This window comes from Gobio gobio (assembly GCF_949357685.1).
Source record: "Gobio gobio genome assembly, chromosome: 15".
Classification (NCBI taxonomy): Eukaryota; Metazoa; Chordata; class Actinopteri; order Cypriniformes; family Gobionidae; genus Gobio; species Gobio gobio.
Window position 1 is genome coordinate 26,555,461 of NC_137108.1, and position 23,077 is coordinate 26,578,537.

Sequence of the window (23,077 nt, forward strand, 5' to 3'; positions counted from 1 at the left end):
TTCTCTCGTTCTTTCTCCTCTGTGTTACTACAGATGCGCTCAGTTGGCTTTGTTTGCACGTTAACATTAGGAATGTGAACTTGTTCGAGTTGTACATGGAGAGGATGGGGTTTTTTGTTGTGGTTGAATGGAACGGACTATAAAGGGACTGTGAAAAGTGTCTCTCTCTCTCCTCCTCACTCTCTCTTGTTCTGTGATATTAAATTTTCATCCCCTGTAGCAGAGAAAGAGGAAGGCTGCCCGCTGACAATGGAAAGTGAGGAAAATAAATAGAGAGGGAAATGTTTGTGCGTATGCGTACAGTTTCAGTATTTTGTATGAATAAGCTCTTTCTCTGTATTTTAGACCTCATTATCTACACAAGTCATAAATCATACTTGAGTTACAGATGTAATAAACCTCTGCTAATAAATACAAAAGAAAATCTTTTGCCTCAACATTATGTATGTCCTCCACTAAGGATTAGATTATTGCCTTCATCAACCTTGAAGAGGATATTAGTATGATGAAGTGGATTTTTGATATTGTGTGTGATGGTAATTACATTTTTCATTTTTTGGGGAGAAAACTTGTAAAAGTATTAGACTTGCTAACACAAGAAGTTAGATAACAGTCAGCTTTTCATTTGTAAAAGGAAAATGTCTAAATTTACAAAAAAAAATACATCTATTCTCAGATCATGATCTGAAAATTGACATTAATGACATTTCTAAAATTCAAACCGTCATTCTGCTCTCTGTAAACTCTGCTGGTAACAGGTTTAGAAATAAAAAATAATAATTTATTATTAGTTATTTTGTATCTTAATATTTATTAATAATTGTATTATAAAATAAAAATAAATTATAATTATTAGTATTATTGTGTTAAATTCAACTATAGGTTTTGGTTGTTACTGTTTAATATAAAAAATAAAGAAACAAATAAAAATAATAATATAATAATTTGTATTATATTTAATAGTATTATTTTAAATTCAACACTTGATCTTTGGTTGTTTTTTAATGCTGGTAACAGGTTAAAAAAAAACTGAAAAAATAATATAAATTATTATTAAATATTAATAGTTATTGTATATTAGTATGTATCAATAATTGTATTATAAAATAAACTATAATTGTAATAATAATAATAATAATAATAATAATAATAATAATTTATTATTAGTGGTTATTGTATAATGATTATTTACTTATAATTGTATTATAAAATAAACTTTGGTTGTTATTTTTTTTATAAAATAATAATAATTACCAGCAATTCAAAATAGCATTTCACTCTGGAGTGATCGAAACGATTTTTTTTTTGTTTTTTTGTTACATCCTGAAAAAAAATTTGTTCTAAAGTACAGAAACGTTCCGTCAATTGAAGAATCACTATATAAATAAAAGTACACACAAACAGAGAATGATTGACAGATGTCACCAACATCTGTAGTGGAGTATTGACATGATATGGCAACAGTAATCATAAGATTAAGAGGAAAAAGTAAATAGAAGTGAGTGAGAGTAAAGGATAGAGAATGAGAACGACAGACAGCAGAGAGAGATGTCTCAAAGAGAGAAAAAAAAAGAAGCAAAACCAAGACAGATGGAGGACAGAGATACAGAAAGACAGACGCGGAAGTGAGAGCAAGAAAACGGAGTCAAAGAAAACTAGGGAAAAAAGCAAGCAAGACCCTAATGAAAAAATAGCTTAAACCAGCCTATTGCTCTTGCTTGTCAGTTTAGAGGGGGTTTAGCATGGGAGACCTACACACCAGATATGACCAGCAGTGTCGGGAAAGAACGAAAAAGAAGGAAAGTGAGCTCAAGAAACAAATGAGAGTGTTCATCTGTCTTGTTTGAGTCTGTTTTGTCTGTTTCTTGTTTAGCTTTTGTTTGGTGGGCAAAAGACACGTTCAAATATTTATCATTAAGACATACACAAACAGGCACACACTCTCTATCCCTCCTCACACTCAGCACACTTTCACATCTTTGGCGAGAGGAGACATTAGACGTGTGGGAGAGGAGAGAGTGCAGCGAGGTTAATGGAAACACAAACACACTTACAGCAGAGTCCTATGTGCCATTTACTCCGACTGACTGGCAGAAAGAGATCATGGAATGGACTGTAACATATACTGAACCAGCCACAGCTCACATGTTCCTCCCCACATCCTGTTGGACTCAAAGCCACTCGTGGACAGAGTCCCAACTGTGTAAACAGTGTTAGTGAGAGTGTAAATGTAGTTTAATGACAGCCCTGCATCTGTGTGTGTGGGTAAGTGGGTGGGCTCGGGTTCGGAGAAAGCGCTTTTAGAGTGAGTACTTGAGACCATTACACTGCTCCAATCTGCTCTTTTCTTAACCGCTGTATTGATTCTCCATAAGAGCCTCCCAACTACCAATATCCAGGGCTGTAAACATGCCACACGGTGGGAGTGCGTCTGTGCGTACATGTGATGAGCTAGCGGGGTTCGGTTTGGATCAATCTGAGGGTCAGAGGTTAATGTCTTGAAACTACAGCTCGATAAAGGTGTGCAGGTTTGTCGTTTTTAGTGGACTGAGAGCGTTGGAGATTAGCTGAAAATGTCAAGTTCAAGAGTGTGTTTATTTACTCTGCCTTTTAATTTGCTTTTGTCCTCAGCACCTGGATTATATACACTAATTTAATTTTACGTAATATCCTTTAAGTCAAACTTTTGTCTATTGTCCCCAATACATCACATGATTATTTCTCTCCAAGGCCAGAAATATGCTTGACTCAAGTGTGCAAAATGTGTGGTGATAGAGTTGCCTTCAAATGCTGTTAAACCTGTTGTGTTTAGGAAAGTTACCCTTAAACAATTGAACTAACTTGATCAGCAAGATGAAACCCAAAAAGAACATGAGAATTTACAGTCTTCAACTGTGGTCCGGGACCCTAGTGTTATTATTGTTCAATAAACTAAAACTAAACAAAAGCATTTTCATTTGTTGAAATAAAATAAAATAAACTGAAACTTATTTTTTATTTCAGATAATTGCCAAGGCACTTTCTCTAAATAAAGCTTAATAAACTAAAACAATAATAATAATAAAAAATTATAGACGTAAAAAATAATATTAATAATAAAATGACAAAAGCACAAACAATTACTACATCTTTGACTACAAAAAATGTAAAAGTGGTTCGTTTTTTTGTATTTAATTTGGCATATTATTCTTCTTTTTTCACATTTTTAAAACAAAGCGTGGAAAATATGTTAATACATTTATATTTCAGGAATATTGGCCCTTGCAACTCTTGGTTTTGGTTGTTTCATATTAATAATAATAATAATAATACAAATATATAATTTTTATTATTATTATTTCAATTCAACACTTTAGTTGTTTGGTTGTTTTTAATGCTGGTAACAAGTTAAAAAAATTAACTGAAATAATAATAATAAAATAATGTATTATTATTAAATATGAATTGTTGTTGTATAGTGTTAATATTTATCAATAATTTTATTATAAAATAAACTCTAATTGTAATAATAATAATAATGATTTATTAATTGTTAATGTATAATGTTAATATTTGTTAATAATTGATATATAATAAAAAAGCACTCAATACAATTACAACTTTAACTAAAATTAAAATTAAAGCAGAAAATCTGTTTAAAAAAATTCAGGAATCTCAAAGTTAACTAATAATATATTTGAGTTTAATTGAAAGTGTTTTTTTTTTTAAAGGTTCATTTAACATCCCTCTAAAAGTGGTTAGTACTTTAACAATATAAAAATCCACTTATTCATTTAGCATATTATTATGCTTTTTTCCCCCACATTTTAAAAATAAGTCATGGAAAATATGTTAATGTATTTATAGTTCAGGAGTATTGGCCCTTGCAAGAAAAGAAAACACAATCCACACTAAATTGAATACTTGTTCACTTGCAATGAGAATAAACAGGGTTTGAGTTGACCACAATGTTTTGTTCTGTGAATTATTGGCTGACAAGATTAATTAATTAAATTCAGTTAAATCAAGTTAATATTATTCTTTAATGATCACACAAAAGTAAACAAATGTATTGGGTGGAATGTGGGTTCTAAAGCGAAACCAGTTGAGTCTCACTGGCCCACAGTATGTTTAGAACTTAAGCCTGATGGACACGTCCTCTTTCTCCTCTTTAGTCCAACGTCCTGTTTCACCTTCTCTTAGTCTGTCCGTCCCAGTTTCTCACTTCTGTTCCTGTCGTTCATTTTTTCATTTGCATTTCTCTTCTTCCTCATCCCTTCATTCCTCCCCTTCACTCGCCTGAATGTGTCCATCCATCTCTGTCGTTCATCATCCATCTCTTTTAGACATGCGCGCACACACACACACAGTCAATGCTAATTCAATTTTAATTCATGACACATGGCCTGTACTCAAATGCTTTTAGAAAGGAACTCCGAGCTTAGACCACTGCTTCACTTCTCTCTCTCTCTCTCTCTCTCTCTCTCTCTCTCTCTCTCTCTCTCTCTCTCTCTCTCTCTCTCTCTCTCTCTCTCTCTCTTTGTGTCCCTCTTTCCTTTCTGTCTGTCTAACAGATTGTTTTAGAGATCCATTTAAAGCTCCAGGCTATTAGGGCAAAAAAAAAAACAAAAAAAAAAAAAACAAAGGAACAGAGCAAAAATATTTTAAGGTTGCTCTTTCATAGCTCAGGAGACATAAATACTGTATGTTTCATTTAAAGGGATATATCACCTAAATATAAAAAAATCATAATTTCCTCAACTTCATGTCATTCCAAACCTGTATGATCTGTATGATGGAACACAAAATGATACATTTCCCAAATGTTCTTTTTCTGTGTTCCACAGAAGAAAGTCATACAGGTTTGAAACTACTTGAGGGTGAGTGAATGATGACAGAATATTCATTTTTAGGTCAAATATCTCTTTAAGTATCAAATCTCAGGTGATTCTCCTACAATTTTAATGGAGCATCAAAAGAGAAAAATGAAAATGTCGACAGAGTATAGAGCTATAATAGAAAGAGTGTAGATGATTTGGCCTTGGAAGAATTTGATAAGAAATTTGAAATCTCAGATTTTTTCCTTGAGGATATTGGCAAATTTTAGCACAGTTTGGAACATTAAGATCTCTTCTGAAACGCTTGAGGAGTCACATCTGAGGTTGCAATTCGTTTTCTCTGGAGAAAGATCTGAGAAGCAGGAGACTTAAGAAAAAGTTCCCATTCGCTCTCTGTTGTCTAGAAGAAACATTTGATTTATATCTTTGGGGATTGAACAAAGATACATGCAAAGCGGTAGAATTTGATATTTAATGAAGTTTGGTATGCAGTCTGTGATCAGTATAGTATTTGCAAATATCTTTCTTTATCTTGCCGTCCTGGCCATGACATTCTATAACAATATTGTGGGTCTATAATATTTGAATGTCAGGAATAGAGTGAGTGCACCAGTCAAATTCAGTAAGTAAAAATGTAATTAATTTGCCATAAAGAAATTTATTTTCAATGGTTCTGTAGAAATATTTCGAAACCTTTCAAAACTTTCAGATGTTATAAGCTCCAGGGTTATTATTTTAGAGGTGTATGCTTCTGTTGAAGTGATCAGACAGCATGATTTTATTTTAATTTCTAAAGAAAATCATATTTAAAGCTGAGCTGAATTTTCAGCAGTCATTACTTCAGTCTTCTAAACGATGTGACATTTAGAAATCATTCGGAATTTACGGAGCCCCTAAAGGGACATGGTGATGGAAAAACTATGAGATGGGAGGGGAAAAAATATTGCAATGCTTTTGCGTTCTCTCTCAACATTTTTGCATTTCCCCCGAGAAACTTTGCAAGAGAACGCAAAAACATTGACATATAATTTTTCCTCCTATCTTTTTTTTTTCTTTCTTCCATCACCATGTCCCTTTAGGGGCTCTATTGAATATGCTGACAGTTGTGCTGCTTAATATTTTTATGAAGCCTTTATTTTTTTCTTCACGATTCTTTGATTAATAGAAAGTTAAAAAAGAGCAGCACTTATTTGAAATCAAAATATGTTATGTATTTATTGTCACTTTTGATCACTTTAATACATCCTTACTGAATAAATGTAATAATACATTTTCTATGTTTTACGAATTTTATTTAAATATAGTATTTATACACAGATCCAATGAATTTAAAATCAATAGTGCTATATTGTACCATCCTTAGTAAACCCGAATAAGTTGGCAAAACTCAAAAGTTGCCCTTATATTTTATATACGTTAAGAAATTTTAAGTTTAAGTAAGCAGAACTTGCAGAGTTTTATTTTGTAATCATACATTTTAATGGCTCTTAACTTGAAATATTTGAGTAAGTTAATTCATACATTTAACTTAGCATGTAATCTCACATTTTTAGTAGTGGAAACTTTATACAAAAAAGCCCAACATAACAGAAACTAGCATATCAAAACATTAAACACTACTAAATCTCCCATTTAACGTTAATCTTGCACAAAAAAACAAACATAATATAACACTTAATTTTTGCATTTACTGTTCCTTTTGATTGCCATGGCAAAGTATGCTGGGAAATCGAAATCCCAGCCCAGTTTCGGTTAAATTTAAGTTAGTCTAAGTTAAAAGAAACAAGTTCATAAAACTCAAAACAATGAAACCATTCAGATTACATAAAATGCGTCAGCTGAGAACTCAAAAGAAAAAGAAAGTTCTAAATACTCATAAAAGTTAATTTGTTTGAACAAATTTTAGTTGGCTCTACTTTAACCAATTCATTATTTTGAGCGTTAGAGTTTATAGTGTACATTTCACTCATTCCCTTATAAACACATTATTTAATATACCTTTTTTTTTTTTTTTATACTTTCATAATCTTTTTTATCTTTGAATTAAAGGTTGTGTTTCATCTTGGAGATGAGGGGTGGTTTTATTCATCTTTATTGCAGTTTTATAAAATCCCTATGGGAAAAAAATCGATAGGAAAACACTTCTGGAACCAAGACAAAATGGGCGGTTAATGTTGCGCTCGATGTGCCCAACTAAGCTTAATCAAAATCAACACATTTAAGACAGCCTCATACAGCAGGACAGACAGCAGCTAGGCAATTACAACACATATGTTGTAAATAGACACCATATATATATATATATATATCTATATATATATATATATATATATATATATATATATATATATATATATATATACATAGATGCCTAATTAGTGTCTGTTTCTACCGACTGCTATACGTAAGCTGCCATATTGGATTGGTCAAATCCAGGCCGTGGCCACTTGAGAGCAAGTTGACTGTGCATCTGCAACCTAGTTATTCGCATGCATGAATATCTATATCTGCATAGCATTAGCAGATGATTTTCACAACATTTAGTTCATCATTACCGTGATAATTCTGCATATGGATATTACATATTGGATAAAAACACAAACCAGCACATTCTTACCTTTGAAAGGTTAGCCCATTTTGTCTGAAATGTATGGCTTGTGGTTTCTACCGCCATAGGCTGCACAATGCTGTGAAATTTTCAATGAAAATTTGTCGATTTGTTAGTGTGAGTGATGAACAGCATAATGTTAACCATTCAAAGATGGCAGATGCGTCAACTGCTTTGGAGCGGTCGAATGTGGCATCTACGGATCTATGCGATCCCAAGAATTAAATCCTAAAATTAAACAATGCAAAACAATTGAGCAATCATTTACATTAAGAGCTTTTCTTTCCAGGTGCATGATGGGAGATCAACTGCCCACAGCTTATATAATAACATATAATAACATACAAGAATAAACAGAGACTTGCCCACACACACAAAGAAACAAGGCCCAACAGACGTATATATTCTCCTTTTCATTGCTCAGAGGGGAGCTGTGTTCTGTAAACTTACTTGAACTTGCAATAAAGAGAGCGAGGGGGTGAAGGAAAGATGCAGAGGAGAGTGAGAGAGCCATATCCTCATTGTTCAGAAGAAAGGGGGTAATAAACCGTAAAGTGAGGACCAGTGAGTGTGTGTGTGTGTGTGTGTGTGTGTGAGGCCGGTTCATCTGTGTATGTGTAGAGGTGACTGAGAAGAAAATCGAAAATAGCTAGGCTGAACTGATATATTGAAAGGGATGAATTATTGTGTGTATTGAAAACCATATCTGCACCCTCTATTTAATAAAAAGACTCTCCTGGGTTGACTTAAAACTTCACATACTATCGACCAACGTCAGAAAGTGGCACTTTGTGTGCGTGTGAGTGAGAGTGAATTTATCTGCTGGATTAGTACAGTTCAGAAGGCTAAAACTAGCCATCAGTGCTGTGACAGTGAGCGACTGCATCGATAAAGAGTCAGAGAAGAGGAAGGGAGAACGGCAGAAAGGAGTGAGACATCGAGAATGAGCCACAGAGAGGAGTTAAAGTGAGAGAGAGGAAGAGATTGGTTGGTTTCTAATTGCCTGTGGCAAATGGGCTTTGAAACGAGGGGAAGTGAGTGGAGGTGTGTGTGTGTGATTTACGCTCACACACACACACTCTGCTGATGTGAGGGGAACGGTGATGAGGTCGGCCTTGAGAGCAGGTAACAGCGGCTGAACTCTCCCCCACCGACACATATCAATTCCTTAGCAGATTTAAAACCAAACACACACTCTTCCTTCTCTTCTGGCTGAAACACTGATTACGAGAAAGTTTGATTGATTAAAAACCGGCTCTGATCTCAGTGAATAGTAAACGTCTGTTTGGCTGCAGAGAGTGGATGGCGTATTAATTTTATCGGGGTGGCATTTGGCACGTTTGCAACCGCATGCATGTGTGTGTGTGAGCAGGCAGCAGTGGCTCAATGATGCCTCTGAGTTTAATAACCTTTCAATAATTTACTGCTGTAGAGGAGGAAATAAAGGACGAGTAAAAAAAAAAAAGAAAGAGAGAGAGGAACAAAATGAGTAGAGGGATTGACCAAATAATTTGATAGGAAACACAAAATGGAGATGGAGGACTAAATACTATCAGGGGAGTCATGCACCTGTTTTTTGAAGCTCTTGGCTCCTCTTCATAGATGACAGAAGACAGAAGACATGACAAAAAAACATGCAGGTTTAATGCAGGCCTAATATGCACAGCTTTTTTGGTTGGTAAATGGAATAAAGAACAATTGAAGTCCAAGATGTTTTCTTTTAAAGGGGGGGTGAAATGCTGTTTCATGCATACTGATCTTTTTGCACTGTTAAAGACTTGGATTCCCATGCTAAACATGGACACAGTTTCAAAAGCTAAGGTGGACGTTTGATGGGAGTATTTCTTTGCCAAAATTAGTACTTCCTGTTAGTCATAAGTTTCGGAAAGTTTTTTTCGATCATGGGTCCGCTTGACGTCAACAGGGCGGAATTTCCTTGTATGGGCCGTACGGACAATTCTACCGGAAGAGCGCGCGCGAGAGAGAGAGAGAGAGCGGGTGAAAGCAATAGGCTGCGCCCATCAAAGCGCTGGCTCGTAGGCTGCGCTGCACAGGTGATGTGACTTCAAGTAATTAACAATGTCACCAAAAAAGTGTGTTTTTGGTTGCCAGGCCAAGACAGTCCTGTACAGATTGCCAAATAACCCCGCGTTAAGGCAAAAGTGGATGGAATTTGCTTTTCCGGATCAGCAACTGAGTTGCGCAAATATTTATGTCTGTTCCCTGCATTTCGGTGCCGATTGTTTTATAAAACAAGGCCCAGTTCGACGCCGGATTTTCAGATCGCCTAATACTGAAGGATGGAGCGGTCCCAACGATAAAGGTCCCAACGTTGGAACCGCAGGCAGTGAGTAAGACTACTTCAAATGTCTGTTTTTGTACGTATTGATCAATGGAGCATGAGATGTATAGTGTGTGTACATTTGTTTAGCTGGCCACTATATGTGTATGTTTGTGTATTGTAAAAGCACTCCAAACAACAATACACAAAGAGTGGGGAAATATGTTGAACTAAATAAGCGCGCTTCTTCATTCAAATGCGCTACTATTCCATGTCTTTCTATGTAAACACTAGCCTGACGCGCAAAACCAGTCCGCTTACTACAAATCATGTCTACACAAACCACGCGTAAACACACACACACACACACACGATATAATTAAAGTATAAATGTGTAAATAACACAAGCCGCTAAGCATATTATATAGTTAGTGTAACTTATACCACATAGAGATGTCCTGCTCTAGTCGTTTTTGCTGCTGCTCCTGTTCAACTTCACCCTCTGGGTCTGATTCCGGATCATAGATGTATGGCTGTATCTGATTAAAAGCCATTTTTTATGTTGAATAAAGTTTTTTCCCGCTTTTAGGGATGACGCAGCTTTCAGACGGACTCAACACAGTAACAGCGGTGCGCGCTCGACATTCTTTAGCTCCGCCCACACGATACGCCCCCAGCCGCACGGCTTTTTTCGGAAAGACTCGGAACAGCGCATCTTCCTTTTATAATTATAATAAAAATAAAGACTTTTCAGAGATATGCAGGATGCAATGCTACTCTATAGGTACTCAAGATTGACATGAGACTGACTGAAACTGAGTGTCCCCCCCCCCCCTTGCTTCATGCCGCAATGCATGCTGGGAGCCAACAAAGTATTAAAATGATGGCTCCCAGCATGCATTGTGGCATGAAAAATGTCACATTTTATGAGATTCAAATGCTGATTCTTGATGTCTGTGTGTGTGTGTGTATCTAAAAAAAGTTCCCACAATGCATTTAATAATCAAAATTCAGAATGACTAATCTGCTGCATAAAACTTTTGTTGGTAAATATAATAGATTATTCATAAATAATCACTTTCGTATCACTCACATAAAGTAGTAAACTACTCCACCTTTATAATGCTGTTAGCTAGATCCACCTGATCATTGGTTACAGCTTTCTTTGCAACAATTTATGTGTTTTGTTAAACACTGTTACAAAAACTACAAACTCACATTAAATGCCAAGAGTCAAACTGCCCAACTCAAGGAAATGCTCATCACCAAAATGGTGACCAAACATTTTTAATAAAAAAATCTACATCTGAACCTGTTAATTCTTAATAAGAACTTATGTTTCCAATAGACACAAAATGTTGAATTGGCTCAACTACAAAAGATTTGTTACAGAATAGTTGCATCTCTCCAGAAAACAAATAATGTCAAGTTGATTCAACTGAACTTTTTTTTTGTGTCACAGACAACTTGTTTTCAGTTCGTGTAATGTTATTTACAAAAGTTAAGTCAATTAGAAAAAGCTTGGGGAGATTAGTACTAAGATTTTTTTTGTTGTACGAGATTTTTACAGTGTGGATTTTTGCTGAACCAACACAATAAAATCAGTCATTTTTTTACAGTGTACGCACACCGTCATTCATCTTGAAATCATATGATTCGATTCGTATCTTCTGATTGGTTTCTGAGGTCTTAGAGGATTTTGCTGACAAAGGCAAATGCTGTTTAGCGGTTTCTGCCGACAAACCGGTATTTTAGAATGGCCTGACACTGGGATTTAGTGGATTTGAAGCGAAAGTATTTGATGAACGTATACTGTGTGCGGAGAGCATTTGCTCAATATCATTATCTCGTTTTTGATGGAGGAGGCGTTTGGTGGCTTTTGCATCTGAACTCTTCAATTAAAACCATTTAAATAATAATTTAAAACTCCTGTAAAAATGCACTCAAAATCCATGCACTGTCAGAGAGCCTTTTTTCAGTGAAAGAGTCTCTTTGTTACACCAGTAGGTACTAGTGACAAAAGGTGAAAAGTCTTTGAGTGAATCATTAAATAATTTTCTTAGGGGATTTGTTCAAAAACCCTGATTCATTTAGGTTGCTGAATCATTAGGTGTGTTCGACTTGAAGTGGCGCTGCACTGACCAATCAGTGTATGACATCAAAGTGCAACAAGAGAGATTAGAGAGCAGACGGCTCCATATGCTTTCAAATGCTTTTTCACGGTGCTTTGATGTCATACATACGCCGATCGATCTGTGCAACGCCACTTCAAGTCGAACACACCTAATTACTCAAGATTCATTTCGAAACACTGATTCTTTCAAGAAATTAAACAAGTGATTGAGTCTATGGGCCCTATCATACAGCCGGCGTAATGTGACGCCAGTGTTTTTTGCTAGTTTCAGCCTGATTCAGTTATCATTTTCACGTCCAGCACCAAGTTGTTTAAATAGCAAATGCACTCGCACCCATCTATTCGTGCATGGGCGTGCTGGTCTGAAAACGAGGTGTGTTCCGGCCATTGCCGCAGTATTTGTTGTGTTATTTAAAGGGTGCGTTTTAAATATGCGCCTTCGTTAAACTAGCAAAAGTGGATTCGGACATGCCCTAAGTGCACCTGTGCTTCAGACCATGCGCTCAGATCATTAAAATAGGGCTCATTGAATGATTTACTCAAGAGATTTGTTCAAAAACACTGACTCATTCAGGAACGTAACAAGTGAATGAGCCGTTGACTGCATGCGAAAGCTTACAAATGCTGCCTTCGGAGGATGCATTCCAAGGTAGGAAGGCATCATGGCACATCAGAATCCAATGTTAGCTTCACTTCCTCTTTCCTGTCTCCTGAGAGACCTTCATCTGATTGATTTTTGATGGCGGCATAGATGTATCCTTCACTGCCTCTGATATCCCACAATACTATGCTTTCCATTCCGTGACAGTTGAGCTAAAAATTAAAGATGGCATCTGAAAGTTGTGGTTGGTGGTCAGTTTGTGTGTAAATGTACGTTTCTGACCAACGTTTTCCACTTTTGATGTCATTAGCAAGAAATTAGCTTTGTAGTATCTAAAATTCGCTTAGTTATCATCAGGTATGCTGTCTCAAAAATAAGTTTTGTGAGCCTCAAACACTGCCTTCAAAGTTATTGCCTGATAGGGCAACAAGGCAACAAATCAGCTGTCTAAGCTTTCGGATGCAGTGACTTTAAGCAATTCGTTCAAAAACGCTGATTCATTCAGGATTGTAACAAGTGAGTCATTGAATCGTTTACACAAACAATTGATTCTAAAGAGAGCGAGTCATTGAATCATTTACTCAAGTAAATGAACACATGCGTGTTGCCCGGAGATGCAAAATGTTTTGGCTTTGTTTGGAGCTTTTCATTCAAAGAGCAAAATTAGACAAGGTTACTGGCTTAGTCTTAAATGTTACTTAATATGAACATTTTGTTTATTTAACCGTTGTTTAATATCAAATTGTTGGTCTGAATATCAGCGCGGCTGTGATTACCCGCAGACGAATCGCATGATATTCGGAACACCAGCCCTCTTGTTCATGTGATAGGCCCTATTGCTTCAGTCAGTATGTTCACTAAACACTCATACTTTTAGTCCACAGTCATCAGTGGATCTGCAGGTGTCCTTTATAAAACGCAGCATGTGCGTTTGTGTGTTTGTGTATTAACACACCTCACATGTGTTTTGTCAACTGTTCGCAGGACAGATGCTCTCCTTTAATTAAACGGTTTGAGGGGGTTAATTAGAAGAACAGAAAAGAACAAGAGGGAAGAGAAGAGAGCTGCTGTTTCTCCTGTGGTGCTGATTCAGCTCTGCCATCTCTCTCTCTCTCTCTCTCTCTCTCTCTCTCTCTCTCTCATTACAGATATGCTCTGTAGGCACAATCATTCTGCACATATGTAACTATGAGAAATGTGCATCTTACTCAAGTTCTACATGGAAAGGACGAGGATTTTAATTAATGTGTCCAAAAACAAGAAATGGACTGTAATAAAGGGATTTCTTGGTGTACTTGCTACATTTGATTAATGAAGCGAACTAAAACGCTTATATAGGCAGTTGTTTCAGATGGTATTATTGGTTTTCTTGGCTTTTGTTCTCTTGTAGAAGCTTTGGCCTCTGTCTTTGTCTCTCTCTCATAGTGACATTGATCCACTGAGTCTTGATCTTGCTCTGACCTGCTGCCCAGCTCAGCATCTTGCATCTTGGACCCACACAAACCGTACAGCCTGTGTACACATATACAACCATGTAAATCTTGTGTGTGTGTATGTTCTTTCAAATGTTAGCTATAATGCTCTTGTAGACATAGGGGTTCTCTACTGAGCTGTGGACAAAAATGTGTGCCAGCCTATTTTAAATACTCCAGGATCATTTTTTTTAATGATTTGAAATCTCCCACAGTGGAGTTAACGTTTCTTCTCTTCATCGCCCCCTCGTGGACATAATAACACCTGCAGATGGCCTTCCATCAGTCTTCCACCTCTGACTTTACTGTCATCATTCCTGCACTGCAAATAGGTTTGTAATGAAAGACAAAAAAAAAAGCCTTTTGTTTTAGCACTCTTTTTGAAAGGCTTCTTTTGTGTGCTTTATCCTTGAAATACAAAAGTAGATATAATACATCTGACATAGGCCTACACACATTCAAATTTGGCTCATCCTGTCAGTCACTCTTTCTCTTTTCTTTTCTTTTCTTTTCTTTTCTTTTCTTTTCTTTTCTTTTCTTAAAATCAAAAACTGGCATTACATCTGAGAAATGTCAAAGGTATGCTATAAGAGTAGATTTTAATTGAACGAAAAAAATATTCCTTTTGAAAAAAAATTATTTTGAAAAATTGAGGACAAGGCAAGCTGACTTGTCTTTTGAATAAAATTATTATTATTATTATTTATTTATTTTTTACATTTATTTAATTATATTTTAAATTGATTACAATATTTATTGGCAAAACAATGGTTATGATCATATGCCTGTTTTACATTTATGCTATTTAATTAATTGTTTTGTTTAATAATTATTTTTATTTTACTTTATTATTGAATTTTGCTCCGTAATAACGGCAGATTTCGTTGTGATGCAATAGACCTTAGTCCTATTTCATTTTTGACAGCAATGAAAACGAGGCTGTGAGATAAAGCCTACAGTGCGCTCAATGGACTGTTTTCTTCACTTTTTTTACTTTCAGTAGACAAAAACTCAAACAGTTTTAAGAATTGTGAAAATGACGTGATCTTGGGCCATACAGTGCGTGCCATAAAGAATGTAGCATATAGGCTACATCTGATGTAGGCTATACGTTTTCATCTTTGTTAAATGAATGGTGTCTAGGTCTAGGCATATGCTGTAATGAACAACATGCCTACTATTGGTCAACATGTATTCAGTGAACTGTAGCTTACCTGCATTTGGCCATTAAGATGAAGTTTTTGCCCACATATAGACATTTTCTTTCAAAATTAAACCTATAGAAATATAAAAAGATAAAAAAGATATTTCCTCCGGAATGCCTTTATGGGAACTCATGCAAACAGTGTTGTTTTGTAGGCTACAGGTTATTATGGTTAATCATTTGTGCCTATATTTTATCGAAAAGACTACCATAAAATCTTGACTTTTCCCCTTTTAGGTTTCCTTTCCGTTTTGCACATGGTGTATGAATGAATAAATGTGTATAGAGGGGTGTGGCCTACTTCAGACAAAAAACAAACATTGCGCTTACACACCATCATTTGCACTTAAAAGTCAAAAGTGAGACGGAGGAATGAGTGAGTGAGTGAGGATCAGAGACGAGTGTGAAGGAGGGGGAGGCGTTAATGCAGCGTTTTTGATCTTCATTTAATAATTGAATAATAATCTCCCAGGAGAAGTGACCTAGAACCGAGGAAAAGAAATTGATATTTGAGCATCTAAATACTGACACCTGCTGGTCAGACGTTATTATGGCAACCTCCCATCATCGAGAGTCCGCTGAGTTTCACTCCGTCCTCTCGGCGTCTGCTGGTGTGACATTGACAAACGAGTGCCGTGAAGAAGGGACCGCGCTTGTGTTTTGAATTCTGACACTTGCGGTGCAACTTTTCCAACCTGCAGTAGGCCGAGACTCGTCCCGCGAGAGCTGCATTCTCTCAGCGCACACGCTACTCGTTGTTTATATACGTTGCGTTTCGCGCGCTTTCATCAGATTCTGTCTTGGAATAGTAAGACTCATTGTCAATACAGCTGCGCACTGGAGCGCGATAGGAAAATATATTACTACGGGTCCCAACACAGCCATCACTCGTCTCTCCCTTCTTCATGCTCACCTTCATTCGATCTCTCAGGCCCGAGGGAGCTTCCCCCGAAATGCAAATGTCTGATACAAGCTTGCACTGATTCTGCCTCAACTGCACCCGAAGAAAATGCATCCATCATCATGTGAAAACTTATTTGTCCTCCTTTAACCTTGAAGGAAAAGGAAAGACCTCTCTGTGTGCGCTTGTGTGTGTGTGTGTGTGTGTGTGTGTGTACAGGTATAGTCTTATGTGCACGAGGACAACTGTATAATGGGTATTACAACGTAAACACGGCTTAAAAACATACTATAAGTGGTTTTTGAAATTAGCATAAGGTTTTGTGTAATGGGAAGGTTTAGGGTATGTTAGCGTAGGGGGACGGAATATACAGTTTGAACAGTATAAAAACCATTATGCCTATGAAAAGTCCCTGTAAACCATATATTCAAGAGTGTGTTTGTGTGTAATGATGATTTATAAAATAACTACCTGCTTTTCCCTGATGTGTAATGATATATTGTAAATGTAGCTAGATGTATAATCTATAAAACGTGAATGAGCTCCACTCAGATTACTGGATCATTTCCTCTAGGAGAGGTCACTGGGGCTGAAAAAACGATTTTTTTGCTTTTCATTTTGGAGGAACGTGAAATTTGCTGCACCGACCTCTCGCTATTTTAAATCGGATGTGCTTGACTGATTCTAAATTCGAGGGCATTTCTAGTTGTTCTCACATTCAGCTTGGCTATTTATCATTGCCAAATTTTTATGGCAAAAGTTTGATCATTTAGAGATTGTCGAACACGACGGAATTAATTCAAGGAGCACATTTTCATTACGCAAAATGCAAGGCTTCTTCTCATCAAAAAACAGAGAAAATAAAAATATTTACAGATGTCTGTAGGCTACTATATACCAAATAAAATGCTGAAAATAATGATGTATAAACCATTTATGTTAAATATGGTCTGTTTGAAAATTTGAGTCTGGAAAAGTATAGAATTTTTAAATGGAAAATGTGCAGGAAGAAGCCAGGAACCCTGTTGAAAGATTAGTGACTGGTCACAGCACCACTCATATACACGTTCCTTTATTAATTGAATTATATTATTTGTTTATTTAACTTTCAACTGCTTGTTTTCTATAAGTATAGAAAGTTGGTAATTGTGTTGCAGCTGCTTATACTGTATGCTGAGTGTTTTTTTTTTTTTGCAAGCTTGGTGTATGTATATGGATAAAGATGCCAAATATGTCCAGCATCATTTTGAACAATAATTGACTATAATTGAATATGTGTGTTTCTCTGTGTCATCAGACTTCGTAAGGAGGGTTACACGGTGCAGGTGAATGTCAATGACTATCTGGATATCTACTGTCCTCACTACAACAGCAGCCAGAGAGGTATCGCCGAGCAGTACGTGCTCTACATGGTCAGCTATCGTGGTTACCGTACGTGTGACCCGCAGCTGGGCTTCAAACGCTGGGAGTGTAACCGTCCACATGCCCCACACGCACCAATCAAATTCTCTGAAAAGTTTCAGCGCTACAGCGCCTTCTCGCTCGGCTATGAGTTCCACGTTGGGCAGGAGTATTATTATATCTGTGAGTATCCAGTGTGCTTTATCTCAGCTGTTCACAATTCCATGTCTTTTGTAACACAGCTATTTACATTATTGAATGTCAGGCAACCTGTCCAGGACATGTCCATCAAAAAGAAAGAGATACTAAATTATTATCTCTATATTTTTTACAATTAAGTACATATTAAGTGAATATCAATTTACATTTGTTGCCCTGCCTTTAATATATGTTGATTTCAAATAATACAAGAAATCATTGTATTTATATGTATTATACTCATAACTATAAAGTTCATAAATGTGCTTATTTATATTACTGTATGTATAAGTGCATATTAATCCACATATGCACACTATTATATCTGTACGTACACAATGCTAGCACTATACACTCTACTGTATCTGTAGGACCTTATGCTTGCCTTGTATATATAAGGTACCAGTACAAGCTTCTTTTTAGATACTAGATTCTTACATTACTTATTTAAAGCTTTGCTGTGTGCAATATTACAGAATATTACAGTATTTCTGATGACTGACAGAATGATTGACATTTTCCTGTTTTTAGCCACACCCACTCATCACCATGGGCGGAGCTGCCTGAGATTAAGAGTGTATGTCTGCTGCTCAACAGGTATCGACCTCTATCCATCCATTATTCCATCATACATCCATCCATCAACTCATCATTTCATCCATCCATCAATTCTATTTTTCAGTCAATTGATCCACCTGTCCACCCATTTATGAAGTGCACTCAGTCCAGGTTTCTTTAACTCTACGATCTGTCTTTCTGAGGATTAAATCAATCTGTTTACACAGAGAGCACACTCTCTCCCTCTCTTTCCCCACTAGGTTTCATGTCTTAATGTTGTTGTTTGGCACTACAGTGATTCCCAACCAAGAATACGCGTACCTCAGGGTGTACTTGAAAAGATTTTAGATTTTGCTTCATTAAACTTACACTACCATTCAAAAGTTTTGGGTCAGTAAGATGATTTGTTTTAAAGAAACTACTTTTATTCAGCAAGTATGCTTTAAATACATTAAAGTGACAGTAATGACATTTATAATGTTACAAAATATTTCATTTTTAAATAAATGCTGTTATTTTTAATGATCTTTTCATCAAATAATTATGAAAACATTTATTATTGTTTCTACAAACTGTTTTCAACATTGATAATAATAAGAAATGTTTCTTAAGCATATTCAAATGATTTCTCTGAAGGATCATGTGACACCGAAGACTGGAATAATGATGACGAAAATTCAGCTTTGCCATCACAGGAATACATTATTTTAAAATATAATAAAATAATTTTGCAATATTACTCTATTTTTGAGTAAGTAAATGCAGCCTGAGCATAAGAGACTTCTTTCATAAGCATTAATAAATAGTACCAACCCTAAACTTATGAACAGTAGTGTATATAACAGAAATTGCCACTTATTAAAATATTCAAATAGAAAAAATATTATGTAGCCCTGCACATGACATGTGGGAAAAATATATAATAAATAAAATACAGCAAAATGTACCATCGTTTTAGTTAAATCGTGGCCATGAATTAAGATTTCTTTTTTTCCACAGTTATTCATTTGTTCCCTTGTTTTAGTCAATCGTGGCCTTGTTGTACTAATTAATCCCCCCTTTTAATTCAGTTATAGTAGCCATGATTTAAATCAAATGAGGGGATTTTAAATTCTTAATTCGTGGCATATTGTGGTATATATTTTTCTCTTGCATGTAAATTATAATATATGTTTTTATTTAAAATGTCTTATCCAGTTGAAACAATATCAAGCTGAATGCAGTTAAAAAACATACATATAAGGCTGTTGGAGTTTAACCTCCTAGGACCCATGAATAGACTTTTGTCCACTGTAGTGGACATTATATTTTAGTGAATTTCTCTGACATCATACATGTCACAGTCTGGATGTCCTGTAACGAGCACATTCGGGGCTTTCCAGAGATACCAAATGTTTGGAGGTTTCACCAGGACAACAACAACTTCTTGGTCTTTATTATAAATAGGAAAATGTTATGGGGTTTCTAATCAAAATATAACTTCAAGTTACAAAACAGGGCATTGATTTCATAAATGTCCACTCTAGTGGACGTCAGGACTTAAATCATGTTTATCAGGCATTTTGGAGACATAAGTGAATAGGGAAAGAAATTGCATATCAATATTCCTATGATATATTAGATATTATTTTGAAAATGTTGCCAATTATGACTCCCACTATTACACTTATTTTTTCATTACATGTTGCACCAAGAACACATTAATTTGCAAATTAGATGCAGTGTATAGATACATTGCATTGAATGGGAAAATCCAAGTATGGCCATTTTACCCACACATTTCATAAAGTAAAATGGTATATCAATGCATTTCGTTATATCTTTCATAACATAGTTCAGAATCATCTTTAAACAAAGTTTGTTTAAAAAAAATCCTGAAACCTAAAAATTGGTGCATTAAAAATAAATCCCATTGTTTTTGGCTATACATGCAATTTCATGTCATTTTATTCCTGGTGTCAACTGCAGAGGACACATCATAACATATGAATAAAATATAATTTTTCACAAAAAAATAATAATAATTCAATTTGTTTCTTATGCTCTACTAACAATGTAATGACATGAAAAAATACTAAATTCAAAACACTTTTTTTGTTTGGGTCCCAGGAGGGTAAACGACAAAATAAAACGATTGGGAAACACTGCTATAAACCATTCTATTACTCCTCCTCTGTCATTTCTTCCCTCTCTCTTCCTATTCTCTCTTGTTTCCAGGTGCTGTCAGGATGTTCTCTCACAGTCAGTTTGCTGGCACTGAGTGTTATTTTAACCCTCACCCTCTCTTTCTGTCAGTGCTCATGTTCATTAATAATATTCAGCTCAGTGTACGTATGTGAGAGAGAGAGAGAGAGAAAGAGAGAGCATACTGTGTGCTGTCTTAACCTCTGCCCTCTCTCTTGGAGTCTCTGAGTTCTTGTGTCAAGATGAATCTGTTAGTCCTGCTCAGTCAGGTCTGAACTCCAGTGCCTTGAGTTCAAAAGGGCTGGAGCAGGGCTGATGTATTTATAAGGATGTGGAAAACTACTAATGAGCTGATGAGTTGAGTCAGGTGTGTTAGAATAAAGAGATACACTGTGCAGTGATGGGGGGCCTTTGAAACCAAGATTTGGATCCACTGAGCCAAAAAAGAACTAAACTAAATGCAGTAGATTTCCAATGCATTTTTAAAAGTTGGACTCAAACTCGATGCGCCGTCTTAAAAAAACATGACACTTGTAATGGGACTCATAAACCCCTGGTTTCACAGACGAGGCTTAGGCCTAGTCCCAGACTAAAATGCATGTTTGAGCTGTTTTAACTGAAAGCAACTTGCACTGGCATCTTAAAATATGTTGGTGCCATTGTTTTGTCTCAAGATGCCTTTCCCCCCCCCTAAGGCATGTTTATAAAAGCTATTAAATGCCCTAATTGAATTAAGGCAAAACATTTATTTTCACATGAACATTAACTTACTGGCAACAATTATCCAGTAGTTGCTTTATTTCATTCAACAGTAAAATTACCGTAACACTAACTACGTATATTAGTGTTAAGCATACTGTAAAATGAAAAACATTATTTACTGTAACTTTTTACCATGTTGAAGCACAGTATTACACCATTGATTTTTAATAATACTGTATAGTATTATACAGTTATGAAATGTTTAATCTATGCCCTGTCTTTGAAACCGGGCCAAAAAAGTTAGCCATGCAACTTTTCTGTAAGGGTTTTTCATTTTTAAAGCAATGCTAAATGGGTCAATGAAATGACATGTATTTTTTGTGTCAGAATTCATTATTTTCCTAAAAAAAAATACATGTCACATATCAAATTGATCTACAATATTTCCTTTATAAGATACTCTTTAAAAATTTTTGACTTTTTGAGTTGTGGTGTTTCAAAGACCTAAAATGTCAGGTGGTGCGACCAGCAAATTTACATTTAAAAGTATCAATTCCCACTGCAATTGCAAAATTAAGTAAGAAATGTAAATGTAAACCATTATATAATGTATACAAATAATTAAAAAAAATAAAAACTCCTTATGGAAAATTGTTCTGAACACATAGAAAAGTGTCCGTTTATATGAATTGGACTAAAATGGAATTTACCATGTGATATGCATTTTTACAATGATTCATATGTATATTGTATATGTATATTATTTTAAATGAATATATGGTCGCACCACCTGACATTTTCTGGGTGGTAAAATCAGAAATCTTGTTTAATAATGAATTAATGCTGTCTTAAAAGCTGTAAAACCAATACGAATCAACACCATACATTTTTTTTGACATAAAAATGCATTTTAAAACTCTTTTGCTTAAAATTATTTTTTTATTATTTATCTTAAAAACAATATTATTTTTCTTATTTGTCATTTACCCAAATACCAAAGTTAAAACAACAATAATAATATATTATTTCAGAATATGAATTGGATTTTTTCACAGTACATTTGTTCTGAAGGTAAAAACACATTATTAAAATAGTATCTGACAAATTTTTATTTCATATTTCATATTCACAATAAATGACAATTTTTCACTTTCTGTAAAGTAACTAAATGGTAAATATATGATTTTTTTTCCCCACAATAAATTACCCAACCCCCCAAGCTGACCAGATGTATTTTTGTTTACCCATTAATCATTATACAACAAATGCCTAAAATAAATATTAAAATAATATTGTTTTAAAGCAGAGTTCTATTTTTTCACAAAACTATATGCAATTTGTTTACTGTTAAAATGAATAACGGTCAAAAGACTAAAATAATCACAAACATAATTTTCTGTAAAAGTGTAAAAAAAAAAAGAAGGGTCAAATTCAATAAAAGTATAAAAAGAAAATTAAATTAATACACAAATTGAATTGACATTCATTTTGATAGCCCTATCAAATTTTCCTTTGGTCCCCTATAGTGCTCACTGGTGGGAACCCAGTAAATCCCTCGACTGTTCATAACTGTTAGACAAGCTGTCGACTAGTAGACCATTGTTTTGTGATTCATAACGCATCCCTTTGATGTATGTAGCCTGAACTGGGGACACTAACTCCCCCTCCATCCAGGGCTGTATGACCTGGAGGAGCTTACAAATAAATTCCCAAGTCCTTTGAGAGCATGTATAAGATCCTTCAGAGAGAGTGGAGAGTGTGTGTTCTGATTCTCCTTTCATGTCTTCCCAGCATCTGATTCAGATGATGAGCCCCAGCCCACAGAGCCAGACTACACTCTAAGACCTAACATCAAAATCGATGACCTCGGTGAGTTACGCACACACCAGACGGACCACACTGACACTTATACATATGCATATAAATCACTGACTGGGTTGACATTTACACCCAAGGTTTCTATGCCCAGATCTGTGGCATCCGCACGCCTCTTTCGTAGTTACACAGCAAGCTCAT

At 35.4% G+C, this 23,077-nt stretch overlaps 1 protein-coding gene across 1 annotated transcript in view; it reads left to right on the forward strand.

Annotated features, from left to right (window-relative positions):
• The window catches only part of efna3b (ephrin-A3b), a 76,745-nt gene that overhangs the window by 46,833 nt on the left and 6,835 nt on the right, over positions 1–23,077 (forward strand). The window contains exons 2-4 of the mRNA XM_079837913.1: positions 17,316–17,602; positions 18,149–18,214; positions 22,853–22,930. Of these exons, the coding sequence (XP_079694039.1) occupies positions 17,316–17,602; positions 18,149–18,214; positions 22,853–22,930 (431 nt within the window). The remainder of the gene's footprint in view (positions 1–17,315; positions 17,603–18,148; positions 18,215–22,852; positions 22,931–23,077) is intronic.